We start from the raw sequence: 24,647 nt of genomic DNA on the forward strand, positions 1-24,647 counted from the left end.
TCTAACTGTTACTTTTTGTAAATCAAAAAACACATTCCTGCGGAGGGAGCTGGTAGGAACGTTGGGTTGCTCGGTCAATGGCCAGGGTCAACAGCGGCGTGGTGTATTCCGCAAATATGGCCGACTGTAAGGGCGGGCACAAGCCGGCGTGAGTAGGTTACACGTTGAGTTTTATAAGGACACCACGGGGTGACCAGCCCCTCCCCACCCAGCCCCACCCCTCCCACCCCCCACCCAGCCCCACCCTCCCCACCCAGCCCCTCCCCACCCTCCCCTCTCCACCCATCCCATTTTTGGATGCACGACGGACGGACACAATAATCCCCTGTGGGCTGGTGGAACCAGATGGTTCCTACCAGTATTAGCAGGCCTTTATAAATCCAGCGCGGTGTGTGAAGTTCCCTCTCCAACGCATCACTCGTGGGAGTTGACTACACCACTATGCAGGATTGCGCGCTTTGGCCAGGAGCGGTTCAAATAATGCCGCTCCACCTCATCAACAATAATAAAAAATAGACGTCAGTTTTGATGGATATGGTCAGCGGGGTGAGAGTGCTATGACAGCAAATAGCCTGATATTTATGATGAATTAAATTTGAGATTCATTGAAATGGCTTCATCTGTTCTACGAAAGCATACTTGTGATTAGGTCAATTGATGGCTCTCCATTCCCTGGCTTAAGGCTAAGATACCAGGGCACTGCTACATCACGTTGACACCATGTCGTTTAAACATCTGGGTTTCTTGGAACAGCAAATGACCTTACCACTTTCCCAGTCTCAAAAGTCATTTTCTAGCCAAGACCTATTTAACTTATCAGCTTTAGAATATTATATGTCTTCATTTTTTTACTTCAAATCTCGTTACCCCACACATAACTTCCCTCTTCGAATCTCCTCCTGCCCCCAGTGTCTGCCACCACTTGCTGGGAGGTGCTCATTTGAGTATAAATATTTTCTGAATCTTATTTTGCATAGATTTATATCGTGCCTTAGCCCAAGGCTGCTTCTTTAATTTGCGTCTGATTACAATAACTTTTGAATTGTAATGCTTTAGTCCCCAAAAGAGCATTATGCATACCTTAACCCGGTCATGACAACAGCACTGAGATTTGTTTTTGAGTCCTGCACGAGTAAAAAAAATTCGCAAAAATATCCATAGATTCTTGACTTTACTGGACAAGTTTGCAGACAATATATGTTTTTGCATGACCGGTGGGGAGGGAAAACAAACATCTAGAAATGTGTAAAGTATGTGGACAGAAAGGTTACGATGGACGTTTTGTGCAGTCTGTGCACCGACACACTGAATTGAAACTGCCTACGTGATGTGAAGTCTTATTTTTGTAAGTTTCAAATGACGGAATTTCACTTCGTGGTGCGATGAGTCGGCAATTAAGCGGAACCAAACGTGTCGGTGACATCGACGTTCGGGGAGAATAACGATTAAATAAACATTTTCAATGCTAAGCGAATACAAAATTTCAGTGAACAAATGAATACAGCTAGTGGCCATTGCGTTCGTGTGGGGTTATCAATAACCGGTGTGCGTTTCGCTCGAGACGTGTGGACGTTTAAATTGCGACTGGAAAAGATTAGCGCTGGAGGTACGGTGGCCGGAGTCCGCTGGCTCGCAAACATCGGTGCTCACTCTCCACACGTGCACTCGCAGTTCACGTGCACGCTCTCGCTCGCCGGCGTGCGCTCTCTCGTGCATGGTGGCTCGCGCGTGCGCGCAGTGGGTTCAAAAAGCTACTTCTGTCTTTCTCATAGCGAGCGATGCAATGCTGCGGGAACAATTGTGGAGGCTGAGGAATTCCATTGCTGTAATTGTCAGTGCTTTAAAACAACATTTTTACACAGATATCAAAATATTCAATGTTTTTTTTAACCCCTTAACTAAAATGATAATAACGATGTTTAATTTTACCAGGTAAGGCCTGGAAGTGACTTGTCCACACATGATAGCTCAACAAATTGGAATTTCACGTGGCATTTTATTGCAGCCAAATAACTCTAAACAATTGAGCAATGCTGATTTTTACGTGTAACTTTTGAGACCGGAATTTACACCTTCTGATGGTGGGAGCTCTTCACTCCAAAGGACAACTTACCGATGGCTTCCTCGTGCTCATTTTAACAACCCCATAAGGGATGATGGAGTGAGGCAATCCCCTCCCCCCCAACTAGGATTTGAATATACAACCTTCCAATTGCTAGCAGTGTGTTCCAACTATAAAAATGTTATCCGTACTTGATTAACGATTTTACGTAATAAATATTTTCAATTCCTTGTTTTCAACCACTAATTGACAATCGTGAATGTAAATGTCTTCGCAGCTTTTCATGCAGACATGACAGCAATTCCATTTCTATGAAGATGGATTTATTGTGGTTGATAATAATTCTAACAATAATGTTCATGCATCTTTCATGTCAAGTTTTAACTTCTCCTGCTCAAGTGATTGGTACGGTGACCTTGAGCCAGTGAAGGAAATTTCACATTCACATGGCAGGGGCTGGTTTGTTCATAGATTGGCCACTATTTGCTGTCCACTTTCTGATACTCCCTTTATCGACCCTGGTGAAGTGCTGAATTGACCATGACTGGGGTTTAAACTCTTAACCTTCTGATCCTGAGACAACCCTTCTAACCACAATACCAGATGAATGATGCTGATGTATTGTCTTGTACATTGTATTTAAGTATGAATAGTTTTGCACTGGATTTGATTGTAATGCTTCTGCACGCTATCTATCTACAATTGTTTTTATACATTGAAGTTTGCAGTGCGAACTTTTCTTGAGGACATTGCTGCTCCAGAAATACCTTTAAAAAAAAAAGGCTTTTCATCATGATGGATATGCATTTGTTTTCACATGAAGGCCACTGATTGCTTAAGTTCTTGATTGATTGAAATAATGCAAAAGTGTTCAGAGGAAATGTATGAATATAGGCCTGGATGATGGAAATTGGAAACGTCTTTTGATTGATTGTTGACTACGTTTCATAGATGCATTAAACATCAAGCACGGAAGGATAATAACAAATACAGTGCTTTGTTAACATTCATCGAGGCCCTGCGGTGTGATTTAATGATGTGATCTTGCATAATTATGGTGCCTAGAATTACTAGAAATAATAATGACAATTGTTAACAATTTGTGAAAACTGTCACGGCAATTGGAAGCGATAAATAGTACAGAACACCTTCGCTGCATAAACAGTTGCCAGAGCACATCTGTTAATTTGAAATTAAAATCCTACACTGGAACATATTTGAGCTCTACTCAAGTGTAGCCGATGGATAATGGAGTGTGTTCTCCAGAGAACAATATTCCTCAAAATCACCTTTGGGATAAACAGCTGCTTTTAGTATACAGCGATAATCGTAAAAAAGTTTAAATGCGATGTACATTTCTTTTAAGGAATGCAATTTTTATTTTTTTACAAAGCAGGCTCTTATCCTAATAGCATGGACCTGAGTGACTAGCTGCAAGATAAATCTGGCTTGACAAAATGTGAAACGTAGGCCGATGCTACAGCTTGGGAAGAGTTGAACTGTAGGTTAAGCCACACTTGAATAATTCACTTTCCCTCACCGTAAACCATTTATGTGGAAATGTGTGGGGACGTAATGCCACTTTTTCAGGATGAGTGGTTTGAAACTTAGTTCAAGGAGACCAGGACAATTGTATTCAGGGCTCGTTTATAGATCACGGCGAATGCGTTTCTCATGATGTTCGTTTTACGGCCAACTCTATCCTAAATGTGTTGTTCGGGTCATGCAAACAGAATGGAGAAATGTCTCTCTGGGACTCGTATAACCAGGCAGCATGTCATGAAATGGCCCACAGAAGTTGATACCTCAGACCTACTACTGGGTTCACTTTGAAGTAGGCCTCTCTCACCCAACACTTAAGTGGTGCCCCTTTTTGCTTTTAAATCGTCCGTTATATTTCAATAATTTTAGCTGTCAATGCTGAACGAAGGTGAAGAAAACAAGGTTTAGATCACAGGTATACTGTGTGTGTTGTCATGGTAATCAGACTGAGACCCATCAACTACAATGGAACCCTAGTTTAGTCATGTGCAGCTGAGATGCAGATTCAAAAAAAGCATCTTCATATTGGCGGGTTGGTGTCCTGGTCCAGGCATTATGTCCCTTAACGACCTTGGCATCTCTAAGTTTGTATGTATTTGTATATTTAAGTATTCCCTCGTTATTCACGAGGAATACGTTCGGGAGATGCTTGTGAATAGCACATTTCGCGGATAATTATATTGGCCTACGAAAACCAATGTTTTTTTATCCCATAACTTTATCGCATGATGCAGTCGCGTAGAGTTCCAGATGTGATTCGCAGATAGCAAGTACGTAAATAACGAGGGAATACTGCGTGAAAATTACATCATCAAGAGACTTTAATGTTATTGAGCGTGGCATTCTGGAATTGGCCCCACACTGGGCTGCCAAACCATTGGCATCTGCAGTGCAGCATATATATCCTGATTCAATTTTTTTTCTTTTTTGAACAGAAAACGTATTCTTCACGTGGAGAAAATATACAGTGTGGTACATAATTGAATTTCATCATCAAGCTACAACGTGCAAAGAAAACACATTGGAGACGGAGCGTGACATTTTGCAAAGCTATGTCGCTACTCTTCACTCTCTGGGAGCTGCAGACATATTAAATAAATTATAAAATGCTGCCTCTCTGATTGGCTGCGACGGGGGCTGCACATACTCCCTGCTGTGCCCATGCTGTGGCAAACAACCTGGTCTCCTGAAACTAATTTCCAAGTCACAACGTGGCTCAGCATTCACGCAGCTCTACAGACAGCGCGCGCCGTAGGGCATTTACCACTGGACCCTGACCTCCAGGACAGGCGTTCTTGACCCCTATCGAGATTCTCAGGTGTGCCTATTTGCAGTGTGCATTGCAAAGTTGTAAGTGCATTGAAGAAAACACTCACTGTGCACTGGGTAGTAGATATAAACAATTCGTGGCTATATAATACGTTTTTAAAAAATCCAGACCGCTTGTTCATCCATAATGCGAATATTTGTTTTCGTCTTATCGGCCTATTTGTCGTCAGCACTTATGTTAATCTGCAAAATTTGTTTAAACCACCAGACTCTGTGCCAGTTTTGACAAGCCTGGCACTGCTCCAGATTTTGCTTGTTTAAAAATATGCTGTTGGATAATATTGGTCTGGTAAGCCAATCAACTAGTTTTAGTTTTTATTGAGTAGGTCGCTTCATTATGTAGATTCAGTCGATTGATAGGAATGTAAATATGGATGGCAGTAGCTTTGGAATATAAAAATAAAAACTATACTATTTTTATTTTACCGGTTAAGGCTCACTGAGATATACACCTATTTTTTTAGAAGCCACCTGGCCACAAATGATAGCTCAATGAATTGGCTTGCCATGTGGAAATTGATAGTAGCCAAATACTCTAAACCCCCGTTAATTCTAAATGTGGAGGAAAAACCAGAGGCCGTGGAGAAAAATCCATGCTACTACCACGGGGACAGAGAACATGCAAACTCCAAATATACAGACTTCAGGGTCGGGATCGAACCCACAACCTCCTGTAGACCAGGCGAGGTAGTTAACATCTCGCCATTATGGTGCCCATTTAGGTTACAAGTGGAGGGTTCTCGTTCATTGATGGCAGGCTGAGTACACGGCTTGAGTCCAGCGTAGAGAGTGGCAGGAAAGCATTGCATAATCACCAAGGCCAGGTTGTGACGGTGGGCATGTACGCAGGACGTAGGAGTACACGTTACCGAAACAGCCATTGGACTGGTGCCCAGAGATCAGAAACCAATGGCAGACCTAAAGTAAGATGCTGGGATGCTGTAAGAGAAGACCTCGTTTCTTATAAGTTGTTTGCATATCAGTTACGGGATCTTCCAGAAGCCAGGAAGTAACGGCGAGGTGCGGTGCCATGAAGTGGCATAAGCTATCATGTCCTGTCATTTCACATCAACAAATAGGATTGAGGCAGGGTTAATTCATGCCCTGTTCATCTTCTTTGTTCTTTCGGTAAAGTCACGTAGAAGGAAAATAATAAAATAATAAAAAATTAAACATTTTCTTATTTTCCTTCTACGTGACTTTACCGAAAGAACCAAGAAGATGAATCCCTGCAGTCACGAAAGCTTTAAATCGAAATCATGCCCTGTTCTTAATGCTGTCGAGGGGATGTAAAACAGTAAAGCTCTCAGGCTTCACCCATTGCTGGCCACGATGGACTCTGGACGAATCTGAGATTCCATTGACGCCCACTCATCGGTGCCTTGTTGATTGTAATGACGTCCTACCTAGCCTCCCGGGGGTCCCTGCAAAGGGTTTCCAAGGTGGGATGGTGACGGAAAGACATCGGACGGAGACCTGAGCTATGATTCCTGGCTTAGGGCCCACGGCGACCTTAATCTGGTGCCGCTGTGATGGGGGGGGGGGCATGTAATGACCTGAGTCATACTGGAGTTGACCGACCACGGCTGATAAATCACAGCCTCCTCGGACTGCCGCCCACACTCCACATGTGGGGAGAAAAAAAATCGAAGAAAATAATGTACAGTATGTTGCAGCTGTCTTGCTAACAAGTTGTATCTTTGGGTTCATGACGTATGATGAGGACAAGGGGACAGGGGGGGGTACATGTATCGATAATAGTCGTGATGACCAGGTAAGTGTCCGTTAAGAGCAGAAGTCTCTTTTTTATAGAGACCCAAGCATACAATTTCATTGCAGATGCAAAATGCAGAAAATGGCACTTGAAATATTTCACGAAGTAATTAAGAACATTCATAAGTATGTAAATTATAAACCTTATTACACTTTATTTATTGAGGGTTTACATTTTAAAACTAACATGTACATTGAAGTTTATGGAATGTTATTTTGAGGTTTGTTACTTTTAAGTTAAACGATGTATGTAGGAACAGGAATGAGGGTACAAATAGTGTTTTATTTGCATTCTCTTTGTCGTTGGTTCGTTTCTCAATCTGCTGGTCCTGGTGAGGGTCGCGGCTCTCCTTGTCATGTGCATTGTAATGATAAACTATTTATATCATTGCGTTGTTCTGCATCGATAGGTTAAATGTGTTCGACAATAATATATTCACATTGCATTGTTTACACGTGACATGTTCATGTGGGTTTATGGGGTACGGTGGCAAAGAGGTTATTGCATTGCGCTATTGTCCAGACAAGCATTGGATCGATTTTCCAACCATGCACAACTCCAGTGACAAATGCTGTCTGTACCTGTGCTGAACCTCTTACTCAGCCTTACATAAGAGACCACCTGGTATGGTGTGTGGACATCAGCAATCGGGAGATAAAGGTAACTCGGGCGCTGGCCAGACCACCTTCTCGTGTGACGTGCTGGCTGTAACAACTGCTAGCTAACAGCAATCACCTCTACCCCACAGCTTGCATGTGTGTATGTTTGTACGTATGCCTGTGTAACACTGTGATTCTGTGCGTGTGTTAACCAGCTGTATAATATCCGGACTGGGAGAACTCGGCCCCAGGCACTTCTCTTCCTCTGCCTCATTCTCATGCTCACCGTGATGCATGTCAACTACGTGATGTACAGCCTAGCACCGGACTATGTCATGTACGGCAATCAGAAGTACCTGGTGAGTTGACAGAGCATTGCACACGCAACTAAAACGCGAGATGAGTGTACAACACAATACACAATCCGTCATCGTCGTCACATCGGTCAGGATAATCACTTCGGTCGTCAATCTCATCGCGTTTGCAAACGTTTGAGCATCGTCATTCTCGCTCAAAATTTTCATCGTCATTATCGTCGAGGCCTCCATCATCGCTCTCGAATCTAAACTGATAAAAAAAATGGCAGTGAAATTAATGTTGCTCTCTATTCAGGTCTCGTGTGTTCACATTTTATTGAGTGCATTGCGTCACGGCTAGTACTTGAAAACATATTTCAATTATCTCCAACATTTATGGGTGACAGCCCACGGGGAAAGCGGCAGATTGTGCACATTTTTGGTTGCTTGCGAAGGTGTCCATCGTCTGTGTTCTGTCTTTAGCGCATGACCTTGAATTTAGTTTCAGAGGGCGTGCAGAATCATCGGCCTTAGCCGAGTCTCGGTTCCAAGGAACAAACAGCCCCCAAACACACACTGTTTCTATCTTTGTGATCACACCTCGGCTGTGTGTGTCCTGGGCCCATCGCACAAGAGTGTTAAGCTTTAAATGTTGGCTTAAAAAATGTAAACCTTTATTAAAAGCTTGCCTTTAGAGGCTAACCCCCCTTTTCCTGATGACGGCCGCTTGTGTTGCGATCGAAACGTCGTAGTTTTTATTTTAATTAATGTTTTTATTTTATTTGTATTCACTTTATTATTATTATGTTCCTATCTACGTGACTTTACCTAAAGAACCAAAGAATAGTGTGAAGCTTTGTCAATGAGAAAAGAGAATCGCAATTCACATCCGCATGCGTCACTTTCACGTGCGCTGCAACAGTCGACTGATGTGACGTTACAGCCACGCCAGGATCCCCTCGTCACGCTCTTCAAGGTGGGAACCCTCTAACCCCTTGCTGTGTCATGATGCATGGGACATTATGGAATGCCGCGGTGGCAAAATGTTAACTGCCTCGCCTGGTATACAGGTATCCGTGGGTTCGATCCCGACCCTGATGCCTGCATCTATTTAGAGTTTGCACGTTCTCCCTATGGTCATGTGGATTTTTCTTCGGGTCCTCCGGTTTTTCCCTCTACATTTAGAATCGAGTAATTGGCTGCTATAAATTTCCACGTGACAAGCCACTTCAATGAGCTTTCATTTGTGGCCAGGTCGCTTCTGAAAGAAGAGCTGTATAACTCAGTGGGCCTTACCTGGTAAAACACAAAAATGGTTTTAATAGTTTAATAGCATTGTCGGAGTTACTCTGTGTGGCCCAGCGCAAAAGGAGGAATTTGAAAGCCATCGTGGTGGCACACTGGCCTGTAAAGCCGAGTCAGCAGAAGCAGATGGCCACATCGCCGTGGATCAGTCTTGATTTGATAGTGCAATAACATAACGTCCACTTCACGCTTTGGATCGCGTCGTCTTTAAATCGAGGCGGCAACATAAGCAATGCAAATGAGAACACCTTGGGTAGGTGCATAGCAGAAAATTAGCTACACCTCAGACGTCAGTCACACCACATATTCTGCGCAACAGGCAGCAGTGCACCAAACATTTTACTCTTATCTGGAATGCTTTTTGCGAACCCAAACATTCAAATGTGCTGCACCGTTGCCCTGGTGTATAGCGCACATAGCCGCTTGGTTAAATGGCAATGAACAGCACAATTCCATTCTCGGGAATGCGTTAAGCTGCCTTATCTGTGTACGGCTCAATGAATAAGCAATGTGTCCAGTGACCAAGTGTGACGCAACTCTCTCTTTGCATCATTTTTCCTCTGCTGTACTAAACACTAATACATTCAACATGTATTCTCATTGCGATGCGACTGTGCGTTTCCTAGGCACCGAACACATGGGCGAGCGTTTAGCGCGTGAATCTCCCTTTTCAAATTAACGCCACCAGAGTTGATTTCTGTTCCTTCGGCAAGTGTGTGTGCTTTGAGAATCAGCATTATGGGGTCCACGCTTTTCTTGGGAATGCCCGCCGCCCCAAATTCACCGCCAGTGGGAATACAGTAACTTCCCTGAGATGGATAAACGAGGCATGTGTCGAACGTCTCGTGAAATTGGACAACTGAAGAGCCCGATGCCAGAGGGCGGCCTGCTCGAACTTAGCGGTTTCAGTTCTTGGGTCTGCCCAGTAATTCATAGGAGGATTACTAAAGTGTGTCATCTATTCTGAGAGAGACATTACTTGCATTCATGACACATTGTTCTAAAGAAGAATATAAAATGTCCCGAAAGATTACTTATTACTTTGTAAGTGTTGTTACTCAATTCCCTATGATCGTATATATATATCTGGGATTAGAGGTCCCAAACGCATTCCCATGTTTAGGAGGTTGTTTCCAACGTTGCCTGCCTCTTCTTATATTCATGCAGTTGTTTCTTTGAAATCGGTTGTCACGATGTCTGTATATATGTTGTTATTAATGCCTTGATTTGTGAGAACATGGATGACTGCTTCAACTCCTCCAGAATCCAATGCTCTTTCATAATCGATCAAAACCAATCATAGCAGCAATTGATATTCATATGTCATTTCTAAAATTGTATTAATAGTGTGCATGTGGTATTGAGTGGAAAAGTTATTCCTTCATTCAGCTTTCTGGAATTGTTGTTTGGTCTCTAAAACGTCATTTTTTGGTGTTTCGTAGATCTTTATATACATGTGATAGGAGGCTTGTCGGCCTGTAATTCTGAGCAACAGTCTTGGCTCTCTTTTTGAGAAGAAGAGTGATGACAGCATCATTCCACGATTGTGGTTTTTCATTTCCGTGTAAATATTTAGGAAGTAGGTCTGATATTCTTTCGGAGTTTTTGCCATCTTAGATCCGCGAATCCCTTTTAACCGGTCGCGAACATGAAGTGTGAGAAGTTAGTCAGGAACTTCATAAACAAGGTTGGCAAAGTTGAAATTTTGATAAATGTGAGCAAACAAAAACAACAAGGGAACGTCACGTCTTGCGAAACAAAATAAAAATTAAATGTTGGAGGGGCACAACTTGAAAACACAGCAGACTATATGTACCTTGGGCAGTTAATGAAGTCAGACCGGGACCAAAATAATTAACTGAAGATGAGAACAAGAACAGAAGTGAGTGTCCTTTTAAAAGTTAACCACGATAATGAGAACATACCAATGTCAACGAAGAACGTTTTCAATCAGTGCACGTTAGCTGCTGTGGATCAGACGCTTGGACACTGCGCAAGATAATGGAAGAAGTGTTGAGAGACGGTGCCGCAGTGGCAAGATGTGAACTGCCGTGCCTGGTATACAGGAGGTCGTGGGTTCGATCCCGACCTTGATGCCTGCTATTTGGAGTTTGTGTGTTTTCCCCGCTGTCGCGTGGATTTTTCTCTAGGTCCTCCGGTTTTTCCCTCCACATTTAGAATCAATGTGAGTTTAGAGTGTTTGTCTGCTCTTAAGTTACACGTGATACGCCTTTTCGTTGGGCTATCATTTGTGGCCATGCCGCTTCTGAAAAAGAGCGATATAGCTCAATGGGCCTCAACTGGTAAAAAAACTAAAAGTTATTGTTTAGTTTCTTTAAATGACACTGAGAGACAGATATTCTTAGGTTTTTTGGGTAAAGTCACGTAGGTAAAAAAATTTGAATTAAAATTAATAAAAGTAAAATTAAAATAAAATAGAAAAATTACGGCGTTTCGTAGGCAACACAAGCTTCCGTCTTCAGGTGGAACCGTCACAGCACGATTGCTGTATCAAGTACTATCGTGCTGTGACGGTTCCAAGTACTTACTTGATACAGCTATCGTGCTGTAACGGTTCCACCTGAAGACGGAAGCTTGTGTTGCCTTGTGTTGCCTCCGAAACGTCGTGATTTTTTATTTTTATTTTACTTTTATTAATTTAAATTTTTTACCTACGTGACTTTACCGAAACAACCTAAGAATATGAATCATTGCAGTCACGAAAGCTTCAAATCTAGAACTGAGAGACAGAATCAAACACTTAATCGGAGACATCTTGTTGACAATTGCTGAAAGTAAATGAACTTGGTAACAGGGATGACGGCAGATGGATGAAAGTGGTGAGGGGAATGGCAGCCAAATGCGAGATGCCACACCGAGAGGACCGACCGCGGTGGAGATGGAGCGACGAGCTCAGCTCATGGCGCAAGGAGCAAGACGTGTTATGGCATCGCACGATCGTGAGGGATGGCGACAATGTGTGGAAGTCCTCATCCAGCAGTGGATAGATGATGGTTGTTGATAACGAGGAAGAACATTTGTTACTCAGACCTTGAAAAATGAGCAATTTAATTGGATTTGCATTAATCAAGAACACTGGTATATCGATTGGCCTTAATAAAAATGCACTTCATTTAGAATCTCAATGAAGGGCTTTACATAACATAGCAAAACCTCCTCTCCTCAGAAATCCATGCTTGCATATACTTGACGCACATGCTATGCAGTCAACACAAAGCAACGCAAAAGTTGGATTCCATTGCAGAGTTTCCCTGTTGTGCTGCACGATACATGTATGCAGGAAGACTGCTGCGCGAACACAACATAGATGAGATGTCAGCATACTCAGACGAGTCACCATTCCGAAGAAGAACGGATAGCAGACTTAACAATGATTTCGATTTAAAGCTTTCGTGACTGCAAGGATTCATCTTCTTGGTTCTTTCGGTAAAGTCACGAAGAAGGGAAATAATAAAATAATAAAAAATAAAACATTATAAAATAATTCTCACGACGTTTCGGCCACAACGCAACCAGCCGTCCTCAGGTGAAGACCAGGTCTGACGCTGTCTTTCCGACAGACCTGTTTTTCACCTGAGGACGGCTGCTTGCGTTGTGGCCGAAACGTCGTGAGAATTATTTTATTATGTTTTATTTTTATTATTTATTATTTCCCTTCTACGTGACTTTACCGAAAGAACCAAGAAGATCAACAATTATTCATAATCACAATCAGTGTTCATACTGGAGGAGGAATCCGGTGAGCTATAAAGCTTTTCCCACAGATGCCCAGTCGGGGCGGGTCAGAACGTTACCACAACAAACAACACGAAAACACGAGCCATGAATTGTTTTGGTTTTGTCTACAGAAGCTTAGCACAATTTGTATTCTCCTACCCCCGAGTGTATATCTCAACGACGTTCATCAAAACACAACCAACGCGCTCGACCTGTGTTCGCGTTCAATTATTTATTTATCGCCTATTCGACCATGCAGGTTGAAGCTACTACTACAATACTAGCCCGGAGAAAAATAAGCACTCGACCGAGGGTTGATTGAAATTCACGACGGTGTCTTTGAGAGTTACAAACAAAATCATTATTACGAGTTTGCGTCATCCCTGCTGTCTGCAGTGCGCCGTTGAGCGTTCATCACAAACCGATGGACAGCTTAAACACATTTCCAACGAACGACTTTGTTTAAAAAAAAAAAAGCTACGATTACCAATCGGTCATCCCACGTGTAAAGTTTTCGGACGTGGATTTGGCGAAGCGACACTGGAGGGGGGAGAGCGCTCTCCTCACATCTGAAGGCTGCAACTTAGAATCACGCTCGGGCAGCGATTCTAGTCGGTTGCTCGTCCTTCTGCGATCAATAAAATAGCTGCCGTTTTGTCGATAGTCGACAGCGTTTGTGCGTTGGGCGGACTGGCCCCCACCATAGGAATGTGAAATATCCCCGCCACTGGCTCAGGGTCATTTGAACGGGGAGAAGCTTTGACTTTATTGATGCCACCCAAACGTATCTACATTAGTCGAAACTTCCTTTGCCCGTCTGTGAATCTGTCGGTCACAGCACGGCATTATTATTCATCGTACAGCAAGCCCGTTCCCACTGGATCGAACCAGGCACCCGTGGTATTAATGTCGAGCTGTAACCTTTGCCCTTTGACCTAGGGTGAAAACATGACTGAAATATTTGACCATGCTAATCCTACAGTGTTTCAAACATTTATAAACCCCTCATCGTTTGATGAGGTAAAAAAATGGCAGGGTGGTGGAGGGTCAAGCTTAATGAGGCTTCAGGTCATGCAGTTGGCTACCTACATAACATCCATGCATAGAGTGCAGTGATCGTATTTGTCTTCGGTTGATGGCGAGCCAAAAGCAACTACGTAGATGACCGGAGTTTGCGTGGTGGTTTATGCTCCTTATATTATTCTTGAATTGGATCTTGACCCTAAATTGTGATGTAATTCGCCAACTTACACCTGAATGTCGGGCAGGGGGCACCGTAAGTTTATTGTGTACGCCGCTTAGTAATTTGTTCAGTGAAATTGATGATGATAATCAAAACACATTCCTGCGGAGGGAGCTGGTAGGAATGTTGGGTTGCTCGGTCAATGGCCAGGGTCAACGGCGGCGTGGTGTATTCCGCAAATATGCCCGACTGTGAGGGCGGGCACAAGCCGGCGTGAGTAGGTTAAACGTTGAGTTTTATAAGGGCACCACGGGGTGACCAGCCCCTCCCGACCCAGCCCCACCCCTCTCACCCACCCAGCCCCACCCTCCCTACCCTGCCCCTCCCCACCCTCCCCACTCAGCCCCTCCCCACCCAGCCCCTCCCCACCTTCTCCTCCCCACCCAGCCCCACCTTCCCCACCCAGCCCCTCCCCACCCTCCCTTCCCCACCCAGCTTTTCCCTCCCCACCCAGCCCCTCCCTGCACGATGGACGGACACAATAATCCCCTGTGGGCTGGTGGAACCAGTGGGTTCCTACCAGTAATATTCTTTGAATTTGATACAGCAGAAGAGAAAAAAATAGACATAATTTGGAAGAAAAATGTTGTTTCTTTCACATCTGTGTTTTTTTACGAATACAAATTGGCCCCGGGCTGATGAAGACGGTGAACATTTACAGCTGTGTTGCGTTTGTCAGTGTTGTCGCAGGACGTGCAACTGCTCACTTCGCCGCAAATCTTAACTTTTTTTTAAGTCTTTAAAAACCATAAATGGTAAATAATCCATTGCTCGGAGGGAAAAGCCATCTCAAAACCAAAATGTCTTACTTTTAATAAACAATTCTATATAAAAAAAAGTAGGAACAGTGGGGTGCATTAGTTTTCTTGGTTTTTTTTTTAACGAACAAATACTTCCGAATATGTTTTTGCGATAAAAGATCATGCTTTGTAATGCACCTCAGCAGACGTTACTTGACTGCAGCTGATAAATGTGGCCCCCTTAAACAGCGTTAATGTAAACTTGGTTAATTGGTGAATGTAATTGATTATATCTAAAGCTGTTGTTGGTCGATTTCAGTGGATTGGATGTGACAATTGAAGATAAATGTTGCGTTACCATTGATGACTTGTCAAGAAAACACTCTTTGATAGATTCATTGAATGCTGCGCCGCTATTAAAGGATCCTTTCATTAGCGTTCAATGTCGGGGACATTTTATTTTTTATTTTATTTAGAATGATATGACACTAATGAAGGTTTGTGTATCATTAATGGCATTGGTAGAATTCTACAGCAAAAGAAAAAAAGCTGAATGGGTTGATGTGCTTTATTGCACTTGATGTGCAGTATTGCTCTTCCTTCAGTTTAATAAATCTGTATTTTGAGATACATCCATTGGGATCCTGATGTTGTGTGTGTGTGTGTGTAAAATGGAACATTTTCGTGAAGAAAGAGATGATCCTGCATAGATTCACTATAACACTATGTAGTCCAGATAGTCCCCGAGTTACGATGATCCGACTTACGATATTTCGATCTTACGATGGCGATAGCGATACGACAAAATTGTACGTATGATACGTAGCTTCAGTGATTTCATTTTAGGGTTAGCACGATACGATACGTTCAATGCATGTTAAAAGTTTTTATGGCAGATAGGATTGTTTACTGAAAAAACTTTCAATTAAATCGCGGTTCATATAGGTAGGCTAAGAATTTACCTTTATTTTACTTTACATTTTACTGTGCAATACAGTATTGCAATTAATAAATACATGCAGTATATCATTTATACAGTACGGTACTGTAAATTGCTCTGTTTTGCTAAATTATCACCATTCTTTAAGACTCCTGGGTAGGCTAGGCCATCTTCGACTTACGATATTTTCGACTTACGATGGGGTCGTCGTAACGCATCTCCATCGTAAGCAGAGGACTACCTGTATATACTATTTGCAATTGTGCTATAGTTCATCCTATATACAATACTATGCACTTGCGAGCCACAGGGACTGTGATCGTTTACATTTCACTCAGTGTAGGCCAGCGTAGACATTAATGTGTAATGTAATCTATATATATAAAATCGCAAATCTGTCTATCTGTCTGTGTCGCCGGACCATACGCAGTTTCATTGGACGGCGGTTGCCCCTGGCAACGGGTAGCGACGCATTCGCTGCGGGGTGGACGCCATTTTTAATTCCCGTTAAAAATATGCGCACGCATTAACACGCGACTCTGAGGTAAATTCATCAAAGTTTCACGTCCTCTTCACTCCCCCCCCACCACAATGTGTGCAATTACTATTATAGGGTCGGTAGATAATAAAATTATAGCGATTAGACAGTATTATTGTAGCGCGGGGTGGGGGGGGGTAACGGCCCCTGTACCCAGCCTCAGCCGGGTGGGCAATTTAGGCGAGGCCGGAGGCTCTGCATGGTACTAGGCCTCGACACCCCACCACACTATAGGCCGTACATATTACTGCACAGCGGCCCAGGAGATCGTGGCTGGGGGGGGGGGGCAGGGGTAGCAGCCCATCTGTGTATATATGTAAGGTTATTAAGAAATATATTTTTCACCCGGGCAACGCCGGGTACTTATGCTAGTGTCTTATATATAAACCTCGTGTTGGTTGCAGTACCCAATTTTGCCATTGACGTTGTCTCGGATGTCTGTAGAATCTGTCAGCTTGTGTAGTCAGTTGGAAGATCTGTTGAAGGGAAGGACCGTTAATTTCTATTTAAGGATTTACCTTCAACATCTGCATGTCATTATTTCTGTAATCACTTTAACACTTCCTCAAAATGATACAACATATTACTGCCGAATTATATACCTACAATCATTAGTATTTTGTCTCGCATATTTTAAGGGCAGAAATTAAAATTTCAGTTCTGTCATTTGTTTTCTCATCAAGAACTCGATTAGTTTTGTACTAGATTTCAGTTTTAAAGTGCAGGTCAACTCAACCCGGATTTCCTTTGTCGCCTGACACCTTTCCTGGTGTATTTGCTATCAAAACGAGTTAAGAAATATGTCCGCTAAATTCTTATGACACTATTCAATGAAAAAGCAATTAAAAGTTCGATGTCACCCATTGTTGTGATACTTTTGTTGTTGTAATAATAACCACGTTGATCTTTCCCAATATTCAGCACATGCTTTTTCTATGCAGTCGAATTATGGTCGCAATCAAGTCCTTTCCAAGTCATTGAAAGTACAAGCAGCCACAGGGAAGGAAAAACACATGTGGCCAGTTTCTATGGAATCTTAAAAAAAATACCTAATAATGCCACTGCCCTAAGCAACATTTATCACAGAATGTGACCTTGAACTCCGTAGTAATATTTGTAGCATTAGCGCACAACGCCTTAGTAGCCGAAATTTTCATCTTGCTGTTTTGAGAGAGGACTTTCAAAATCGACAATGTTATTTAAGGAGACATAATCACCTCGGGACAGTTGACCGCGTGCCATTCGTCTGTGCCATACCATCAACCCGAAGTCGTTGGACCACGAATAATTGCTCCATTCATATCGCACCTAGCAGCAAAATGAGTACAACAGCACCTTTGACATCACTCACATTATAATGGTAATTTTCAAGCAGATGCCATCCTAATAAATATAAAATTTAGTTCCCTGGCTAAGACTGGTTCACGTCATTTGTGTGTGTATGTATATATAGCCTTGTTCAGAAGCCGTCGTGAGTTATATTGCAGGTATATTGCTGAAAACTCGCTTGGTGTGCAGCCTTTTGCATTTAATTAGAATGGATGAATAGGCTTTTGACACTCATGCGATATGTGCAAAAAGTTTGGACTTTTATGAAACTTATACAGCTTCCTGTAACATTAAAATTACCCCTTACAGATGGATTATGATTAATGTCCAGCGTACACGAGTATACCTTTACGCTACTGCGTACAGTCTGATTCAGGGCTACAAAAGCAGCCTCCTTTCGTTTTACAGACTGCCACAGCAAGTGCTTTTTTCTGTAAGTGGCAACTACACAGCATTGCGTGGCAGGAACAGTACAAAGTGCCGCACCACGTTGCTCGACGTCGTATTAATGCTGTCACTTTGTGTTGTCACGCAATTCTGTAAATGTCGTTTAGGTGGGTTTGCCTCCCGTTTTCTTAGATTGTTATTTCAAGTGCTGTGCGGCAGTGTGCCTTGTAACATATATGTGCGGGTGTTTGATGTGGAAACACCATTACAAGCACTAAAAGCATCTTTGAAGCCGAGTGAAAAGTGTTAAATAAAAAAATACTTAGCGTCGCTTGACTGTGAGCAAATAAGACTGAAAGATGGTTGTAAATGTGTAATGCACCTGACTCTTATTTTCTATTTCAGAATAACTGTTATTGTGCATTGCTTATATTTAGACTGTTGGCCTAGCCACATTTATCCCTGAGTGTTTTTTTTATACTCCTTGGTTCTTTTGGTAAAGTCACGTAGATGAAAAATAATAAAATAAATAAAAGTAAATTTTATCACGACATTTCCATTTCAACACAAGCAATCATCATCAGGTGTGACAACCACAGCAATACACATTTGACTGAAGTGACTACCGAAAGAACCAAAGAGTTATGGATCCTTGCTTGTAAAGCATTGAATTCACGCAATTGTTTTTTTCAATGTTTCTTGTGCTCAGGCCAATAAGACCACTTTTGATCCGTCAACCAAAGTGGGAAACACGACTTGGATTCTAACGCCTTGCGACGCAAAGGCTCCGATCGGTAAGACGACATGTCACCACGTTTTCTGAACGCTGAAAACTACAAAGTTTACAGACGCAGCAAAGTAAATTTGCGTTTGTTGTTGTTGATGTGCAGTTACTCTCTAAAGTTAAGTGTATATATTCACATCGCTTATATACGCAAACAAATGCAAGTTGCTTGGCCATTATATCAATGTTCGTGATTAACTGTCACAGTTGGAATTAGCAATCATTGAATTATTCAAGAACAATTGCCACTATTGTGCGCATTCAGAGATGAAACCTACACCTCACTGACATTGTAGGGCAATGTGCTGAATTGTATGTATATGTGTATGTATGTTGAGATTCTTTCGCAATCGTACGTAACCAACCGTGCTAATTCGAGGCGCGGGGGAAGGACAACAAACTAAACACAAAAAACAATTCTAAAGAAATGGGTTTTCAATCTAAATAATTTAAAAGTGCATCGCTCCAGTGGATTCCCAGCATCGGAAGGAAGAGCGTTCGAGACGGCCGCAGAAGCGCATCTGAAAGCGTGCGATGCAGCGGCCGTCTTTCTCCGATGGCTAGCCACAACCTGCCCTGCGAGGATGGCCGGAGTTCGCACGTGATGGTTGGTTTATGCTCCTTGACAAGACCAGCAAAGTATCGTGGTTCGTTTGTGTGAAAGCGATGTGTGTATTTAATGAATGCGACCTTATAATGTGTTTGTTCGTCGCCCGCAAGCCAATGCAGCTCTGCGAGTTCCAAACGCATCACCACCTCTCCCTGCACGGTCACACGGTTGACATGGTCCCACCGTCTGGCTTATTCGCACTTCCCCTTAGTTACGAAACTTTGATTGCCATTTACAATTTGGGTTTCTGTAACCTGCCCCCCTCCTCCAGACTGCACACGTAGCCCCAGCCATCACAACCTCCTGTTCCTGACTTTGTTAATCCACTGCTGGATGAAGGCCACTCACCCCCACTTCCCCCCCCCCCCCCCCACATCGTTTCAGTCATGGGGGTTGCTTTGACCACACTTTCTATCTAGTGCGGGTTGGTGAAGGAGGGCACAGAACCCGTTTTCGAATATCACTCGCCACTGGTGTTAGCCGTGGCTGGAAATTCAACCCGAGATGCTGGGTGCGTAACGCAGTGTGCATACAAACCACTGCACCGCCGCTCCCCTACGTCTGGCGTAATTTGCTGTCGACATTTCGTTGGAAGTTGCTGAACCGATCTTGCCGTGCAGTTCCTAGCCACGAACAACTCGTGCTCTATCTCGCCCTTCTTATGCAATGCATCTCTTTGACATTCCTCGCGCAGCCCCTTGCGTTGTGCTGACTTTGAGGTTCAAATACACAAACTCCTCTGCTCTCCCTAGCTACAATCTCACTTCTCACCTACCCCCCCCCCCCCCGACGATGCTTCTCGTAAAAGAACCCAGGAGCCCTCGCGCCTGTCGTCCAACCGAGATTTTTGGAAAGCTCTCGTAAAACAAAAAAGCAAGCAAGCGAGCAAAGCAACGGCAGCAGGCGCCGTTAAGATTTCGCTCCATTTCCTCAAGAACGCATTAGCGATGCTCACGAGCATGCGTGCACGCGTGCGAGCAATCAATAAGATGGGTGTCTTGGCAAGCCCAGATATCGTCTCGGGGCGAGGCGCGCAAGCGTTGAGCGTACTGATTAAACCAAACTCTCTGGGTGGATGGCTGCTTGGGTTACTTCCTCGGCTCGTTATGATAAGATTGGCTGCAGTACAGATTGTTTACGTGTTCAGCGGCACACGCGCGCTTCTTTAAGAGTCTTGTTGCATAATAATATGCGTCACTATGATGTCTCTTAGAGGCATGTAGATTGCCTGTGTGGGTCAAAGTTTCTTGAATGTTTGTAGTGGTAAAATGTAAAACTCTCCAGTGTGTGACTGATCATCCAGAACGGACCGTACAGCATAGAACGACGCAATGCTCGATCCACAAATACGAAGGAGACATCACAGCGATACACTCCGCAACTCCTGGCGCAGTTATCTGGCTTGACCACTTGAATGTGAAATTTGTGTTGTTGCTCTGCGTCTACATCAGCCATACGAAAGAAGAAGAAGCGTTATTTTGCGGTTGGGAGACACTTCTTTGTTCACATTAAATGTTACCAGTAACAGTCTATTGTGAAATACATTTTTTTTTTTACATTTTCAACATATTTTTCGGTACAATGTGCTGATGTATTTATATTACTTTACACGTTTAATCCAAACCTTCATCTGGCCAATCGGTGCGGTGGTTAGCATGCTCAAAACTTTCTAACGTTTCGAGTTCAAATTCCAACTAGGGGTGGTGGATTCGGGTCATTGAAACGATGACCTGTCTAGATGTGTGTATGGGGGGGGGAGCAGTTTGTGGCACTGTGCTGTGAATCCGGAAATCTGAGTTTGATCCCTCGCCCTGGCTAACGTCAGCCGTGAGTGATATCTGATCCAATCCTCAGACTTTCCTTCGCCAGCCTGTGTTAACCCACCTGCTGACGTATGGTCACACAAACATCCATGACCACAACACCGTTGGGGAGGCTTTTACAAAGCAGTGGATTCACAAAGAGCTGTACTTCGATGCATAACATGGCCAGCTCTCGAACAAAGACGGTCACTTCATCGTGTGCGATTTCAGGTTCACTTCTGCGGCCATCTGGAATGTTCTTGCTTCCGATATTAGGAAGCCCACTGGAGCTATGGGGTCATCCATTGAGTCCGTACGCATGGAGGGGGGAGGGGGGGTTAACCCAAATGCGTTCGCTTGCATATTTGGGGGTCTACTACAATGTACGCATAGGAAATGGGGTGGGGGGGGTGAAGCCTCGATAATTATTTGTGTACATTGGCCTTCAAATGAGTTAGTCCGGCAGTGGACTGTCTGTTTGCTTAAATGCGTTAATATTATTAATCCTTGATCGTTTCTGCGTAGATTAAATATCGGCCGTTCTATAGGATTCGGGGGGGTAGGGGTGGGGGGTGCGTCAGGCGTACGTACGCAGGTGGGGGGGGGTAAAAAGTCCACGTGCGTACAGGGAAGGGGGGAGGGGTCAAGTTTTGGCAGATTTTTGCGTACGTACTAAATGGATGGCCCCTATGCACTTTTACACATATGTAGTGACGTCGCGGATGTCACTGTAATGCCAGCACGAGAGAGGCACGGCGTGCGATGTATTGCTATCGCGGGCACCACGTGTGTGTGGGTTCAGTACCGGCCCTAGAGGGGCTCGGTGAGCGCTGTCCGACAGTGCTGAGTGGGACCAAGCTCTGCGTGCAGTGCCGACCCCTACAGGATAGAGTGTGAGCGTGCCGGCCATGGAAATGCGTTACTAAGGGCCATGGCACTCTGGCTGACCCCGTAGGACACGTAACGGGTAAAGTCTACACAGGGCCCCCAGGTGGGGGCTAGGGGTGGTCACTTGTCAGGGCCGAGATCCTGCTCGAGGATTCTAGAAGGCGGTCGTGGCTAAGGGCGGAGCCAGCCACGCCACGGAGGATACAAGCCAGGTCCCGAGCGGGACCGGCTGCTGTTGTTCATCCTGAAGAATCTACGTTCTACATCCTGTTAGAGTCACCAACACGTGGACCGGGAGCCAGGTCAGGGTCTAACTCCAGTGTAATTAGTGTAGTTAGCCTGGTGGTCCACCACCGTAGGTTGTGACTGTGTTAAAGAGTAGTACCCCCGTGTGTTGGTTTTAAGAAATGTGTTGCCTCCAAGAAGTGCGTCTGCGACTTAGTTGAACTCACTACACATAGATTGAAAACTATTTTTTTTAGAACTGCTTTTTGTGTTTAGTTTGTTTTCCTTCCCCCCATTAGCATGGTTGGCTACATACGGTGCGAAATAAGTTCAACGTACATACATAATGAGGAGCAGTGGTTCACAGTGGTTAGCGTGAACCTGGCGATTTTGGTTATATTCCTTGACCACATCTAACCTCTTCTTGGTTCTTTCGGTAAAGTCACGTAGAAGGGAAGAAATAAAATAATGAAAATAAAACATGAAATAATTATCACGACGTTTTGGCCACAACGCAAGCAGCTGTCCTCTCCACCTGAGGACGGCTGCTTGCGTTGTGGCCGAAACGTCGTGAGAATTATTTTATTACGTTTTATTTTTATTATTTTATTTCTTCCCTTCTACGTGACTTTACCGAAAGAACCAAGAATATGAATCCCTGCAGTCACGAAAGCTTTAAATCGAAACACATCTTACCTCTTTTGAAAGTGATATCAGAATCTACCCGAGGCCTGTATTAGGCTCGCTCAGCCTTAAATGAGCACCTGCTGTGTGTGTCCTTGTGTGTAAATATCAGCACTGGGGGAGACAAAGGTGGTCAGGTATCGACTGGTCACACCACCCACTCGTGTGTCATTCCATCCTTGATTGATGCTCGCTGACGACACTAGTGCCGGCAGTTCTATATGAGGAAACGGGGGGCTATTTGTCTCAGATTACATTCGTATGAGAAATAAATAGGGGCTGTGATATGGATAGACTGGCCTCTGCCTATAGGAATGTGGAATTTGTCAGACTGATTCAAGGCTAAAAACATAGATCAGCTCCACCTCAATTCTGGTTTGAACATGGAGGCACTTTGACTTGAATCAAATATCCATATTGTGCAATGTTAATATTTCAGAGCATGTCCCTTCTGTGTATGTTTGTGTGGTTTTGCATCGATTTATTTCAACTTCTAAGGGCCCTTTTCCATGTGAAAAATAAGATTATGTAAACACAGGCTATTATTTTGCACAACGAGTCACATGAAAAGGCTGCTAAATATCGGGAGCCTCAGGATGACCTGGTTTACATATGACCCTTAACCTCCTGAAATTGTAATTAAGACGGCTAATGCCACAACCGGTATTATTTAGTTGTGTATTAAATAATCTTTTTTACAAGGTGATGTAACTAAGCCGAAGTCATTTTTAATGAGGCCTTGAATTAAATACATCCAACAGAAGTTGATTAGGGTTTAGGGCTGGCCTCATGTGGCATAGAAGCTGAATATAATGAGGTTATGTTTGTAACTGTGTTTTTTAATGCCGTTTGTATATTTTGAGGTAAGATTACTGCAAATATCATACTTTGGCTTCAGTTTCTGGTCGATAATCTTCTTTCAAAGTTAGGGTAATTTATTGTAATTTTTAAAATGTCAAAAATCAATAATACATGTATTCTATTATTGCACATAGAAGGATAAAGTTTGGAAGCGCGCTGTTTTAGAAAGTTTTAATGAAGGTCAATTAATGAGCATCAGCTCTGATTCAAGTAGCAATTAAAAGTAAACTTTAATGTTGTAGAAGGAATAAGCTTTTCAAAGATGCAGCATGTTGGGGAAATTTGGATCGGAGGCTTCAACCAAGGGGTCTCACCCCTTTTATCTCCGTACGTCTGAAGCAAAGCAGTCTACATCAACAAGCGTGTTGCAGCGCCTCTCCCAATGCTCGCCGATTTTTTCTTTCCTACATCATTATTATTAGCGTGACCATGAAACGATGAGGCAGGACAGGCATTTGAATATCATACACAGCATTCGTTTAATGTATATTGCTTTCAGTTTGGGTGTCACTGTCAGAAGCGCCCCGACCTGGATGGATGGTTTCAGGATCAGATTTCAGGATTTCAGTCATTGGTCTACGCAGATCACCATTCCTCCCGCATCGTCGATGGGATGCGGTACCGTTTCCTGGGAGGTCAACGGTGTCAGTCCTATGGAGAGATTACCCCCCCCCCCCCCATCTTTGAATTGTCACCAGCCATGATCAATTGAGAATCTGAATACTGGAGGAATCCGATGAGCTATGAAGCTCTTTATCGCAGATATCCAGTCGGGGCAGGTAAGAATGTTACAGCAACTGACAATACAAAAACACGATAGGAGTGCACAGTACAAGAAAGGTAAACAAATCACCCAAACACGTACAAATACAACTAAACCATCCACATCCTACAGACAAAGCACACTGAGATGTTCACTTATTGTTCATAAGCAACCTGGCCACAAATGATCGCTCAATAAATTGACTTAT

General features: G+C 43.5%; 1 protein-coding gene across 2 annotated transcripts in view; it reads left to right on the forward strand.

Moving 5' to 3' along the window:
• Nucleotides 1-24,647, forward strand: part of LMBRD1 (LMBR1 domain containing 1) — a 328,597-nt gene that overhangs the window by 268,178 nt on the left and 35,772 nt on the right. For both annotated transcript variants that reach the window (XM_078611635.1, XM_078611644.1), the window contains 2 exons: nucleotides 7,522-7,665; nucleotides 18,532-18,616. In XM_078611635.1, coding sequence (XP_078467761.1) covers nucleotides 7,522-7,665; nucleotides 18,532-18,616 — 229 coding nt within the window. The remainder of the gene's footprint in view (nucleotides 1-7,521; nucleotides 7,666-18,531; nucleotides 18,617-24,647) is intronic.

The sequence above is a fragment of the Lampetra planeri genome, chromosome 2 (genome assembly GCF_965212315.1).
Source record: "Lampetra planeri chromosome 2, kcLamPlan1.2.h2, whole genome shotgun sequence".
Lineage (NCBI taxonomy): Eukaryota > Metazoa > Chordata > Hyperoartia > Petromyzontiformes > Petromyzontidae > Lampetra > Lampetra planeri.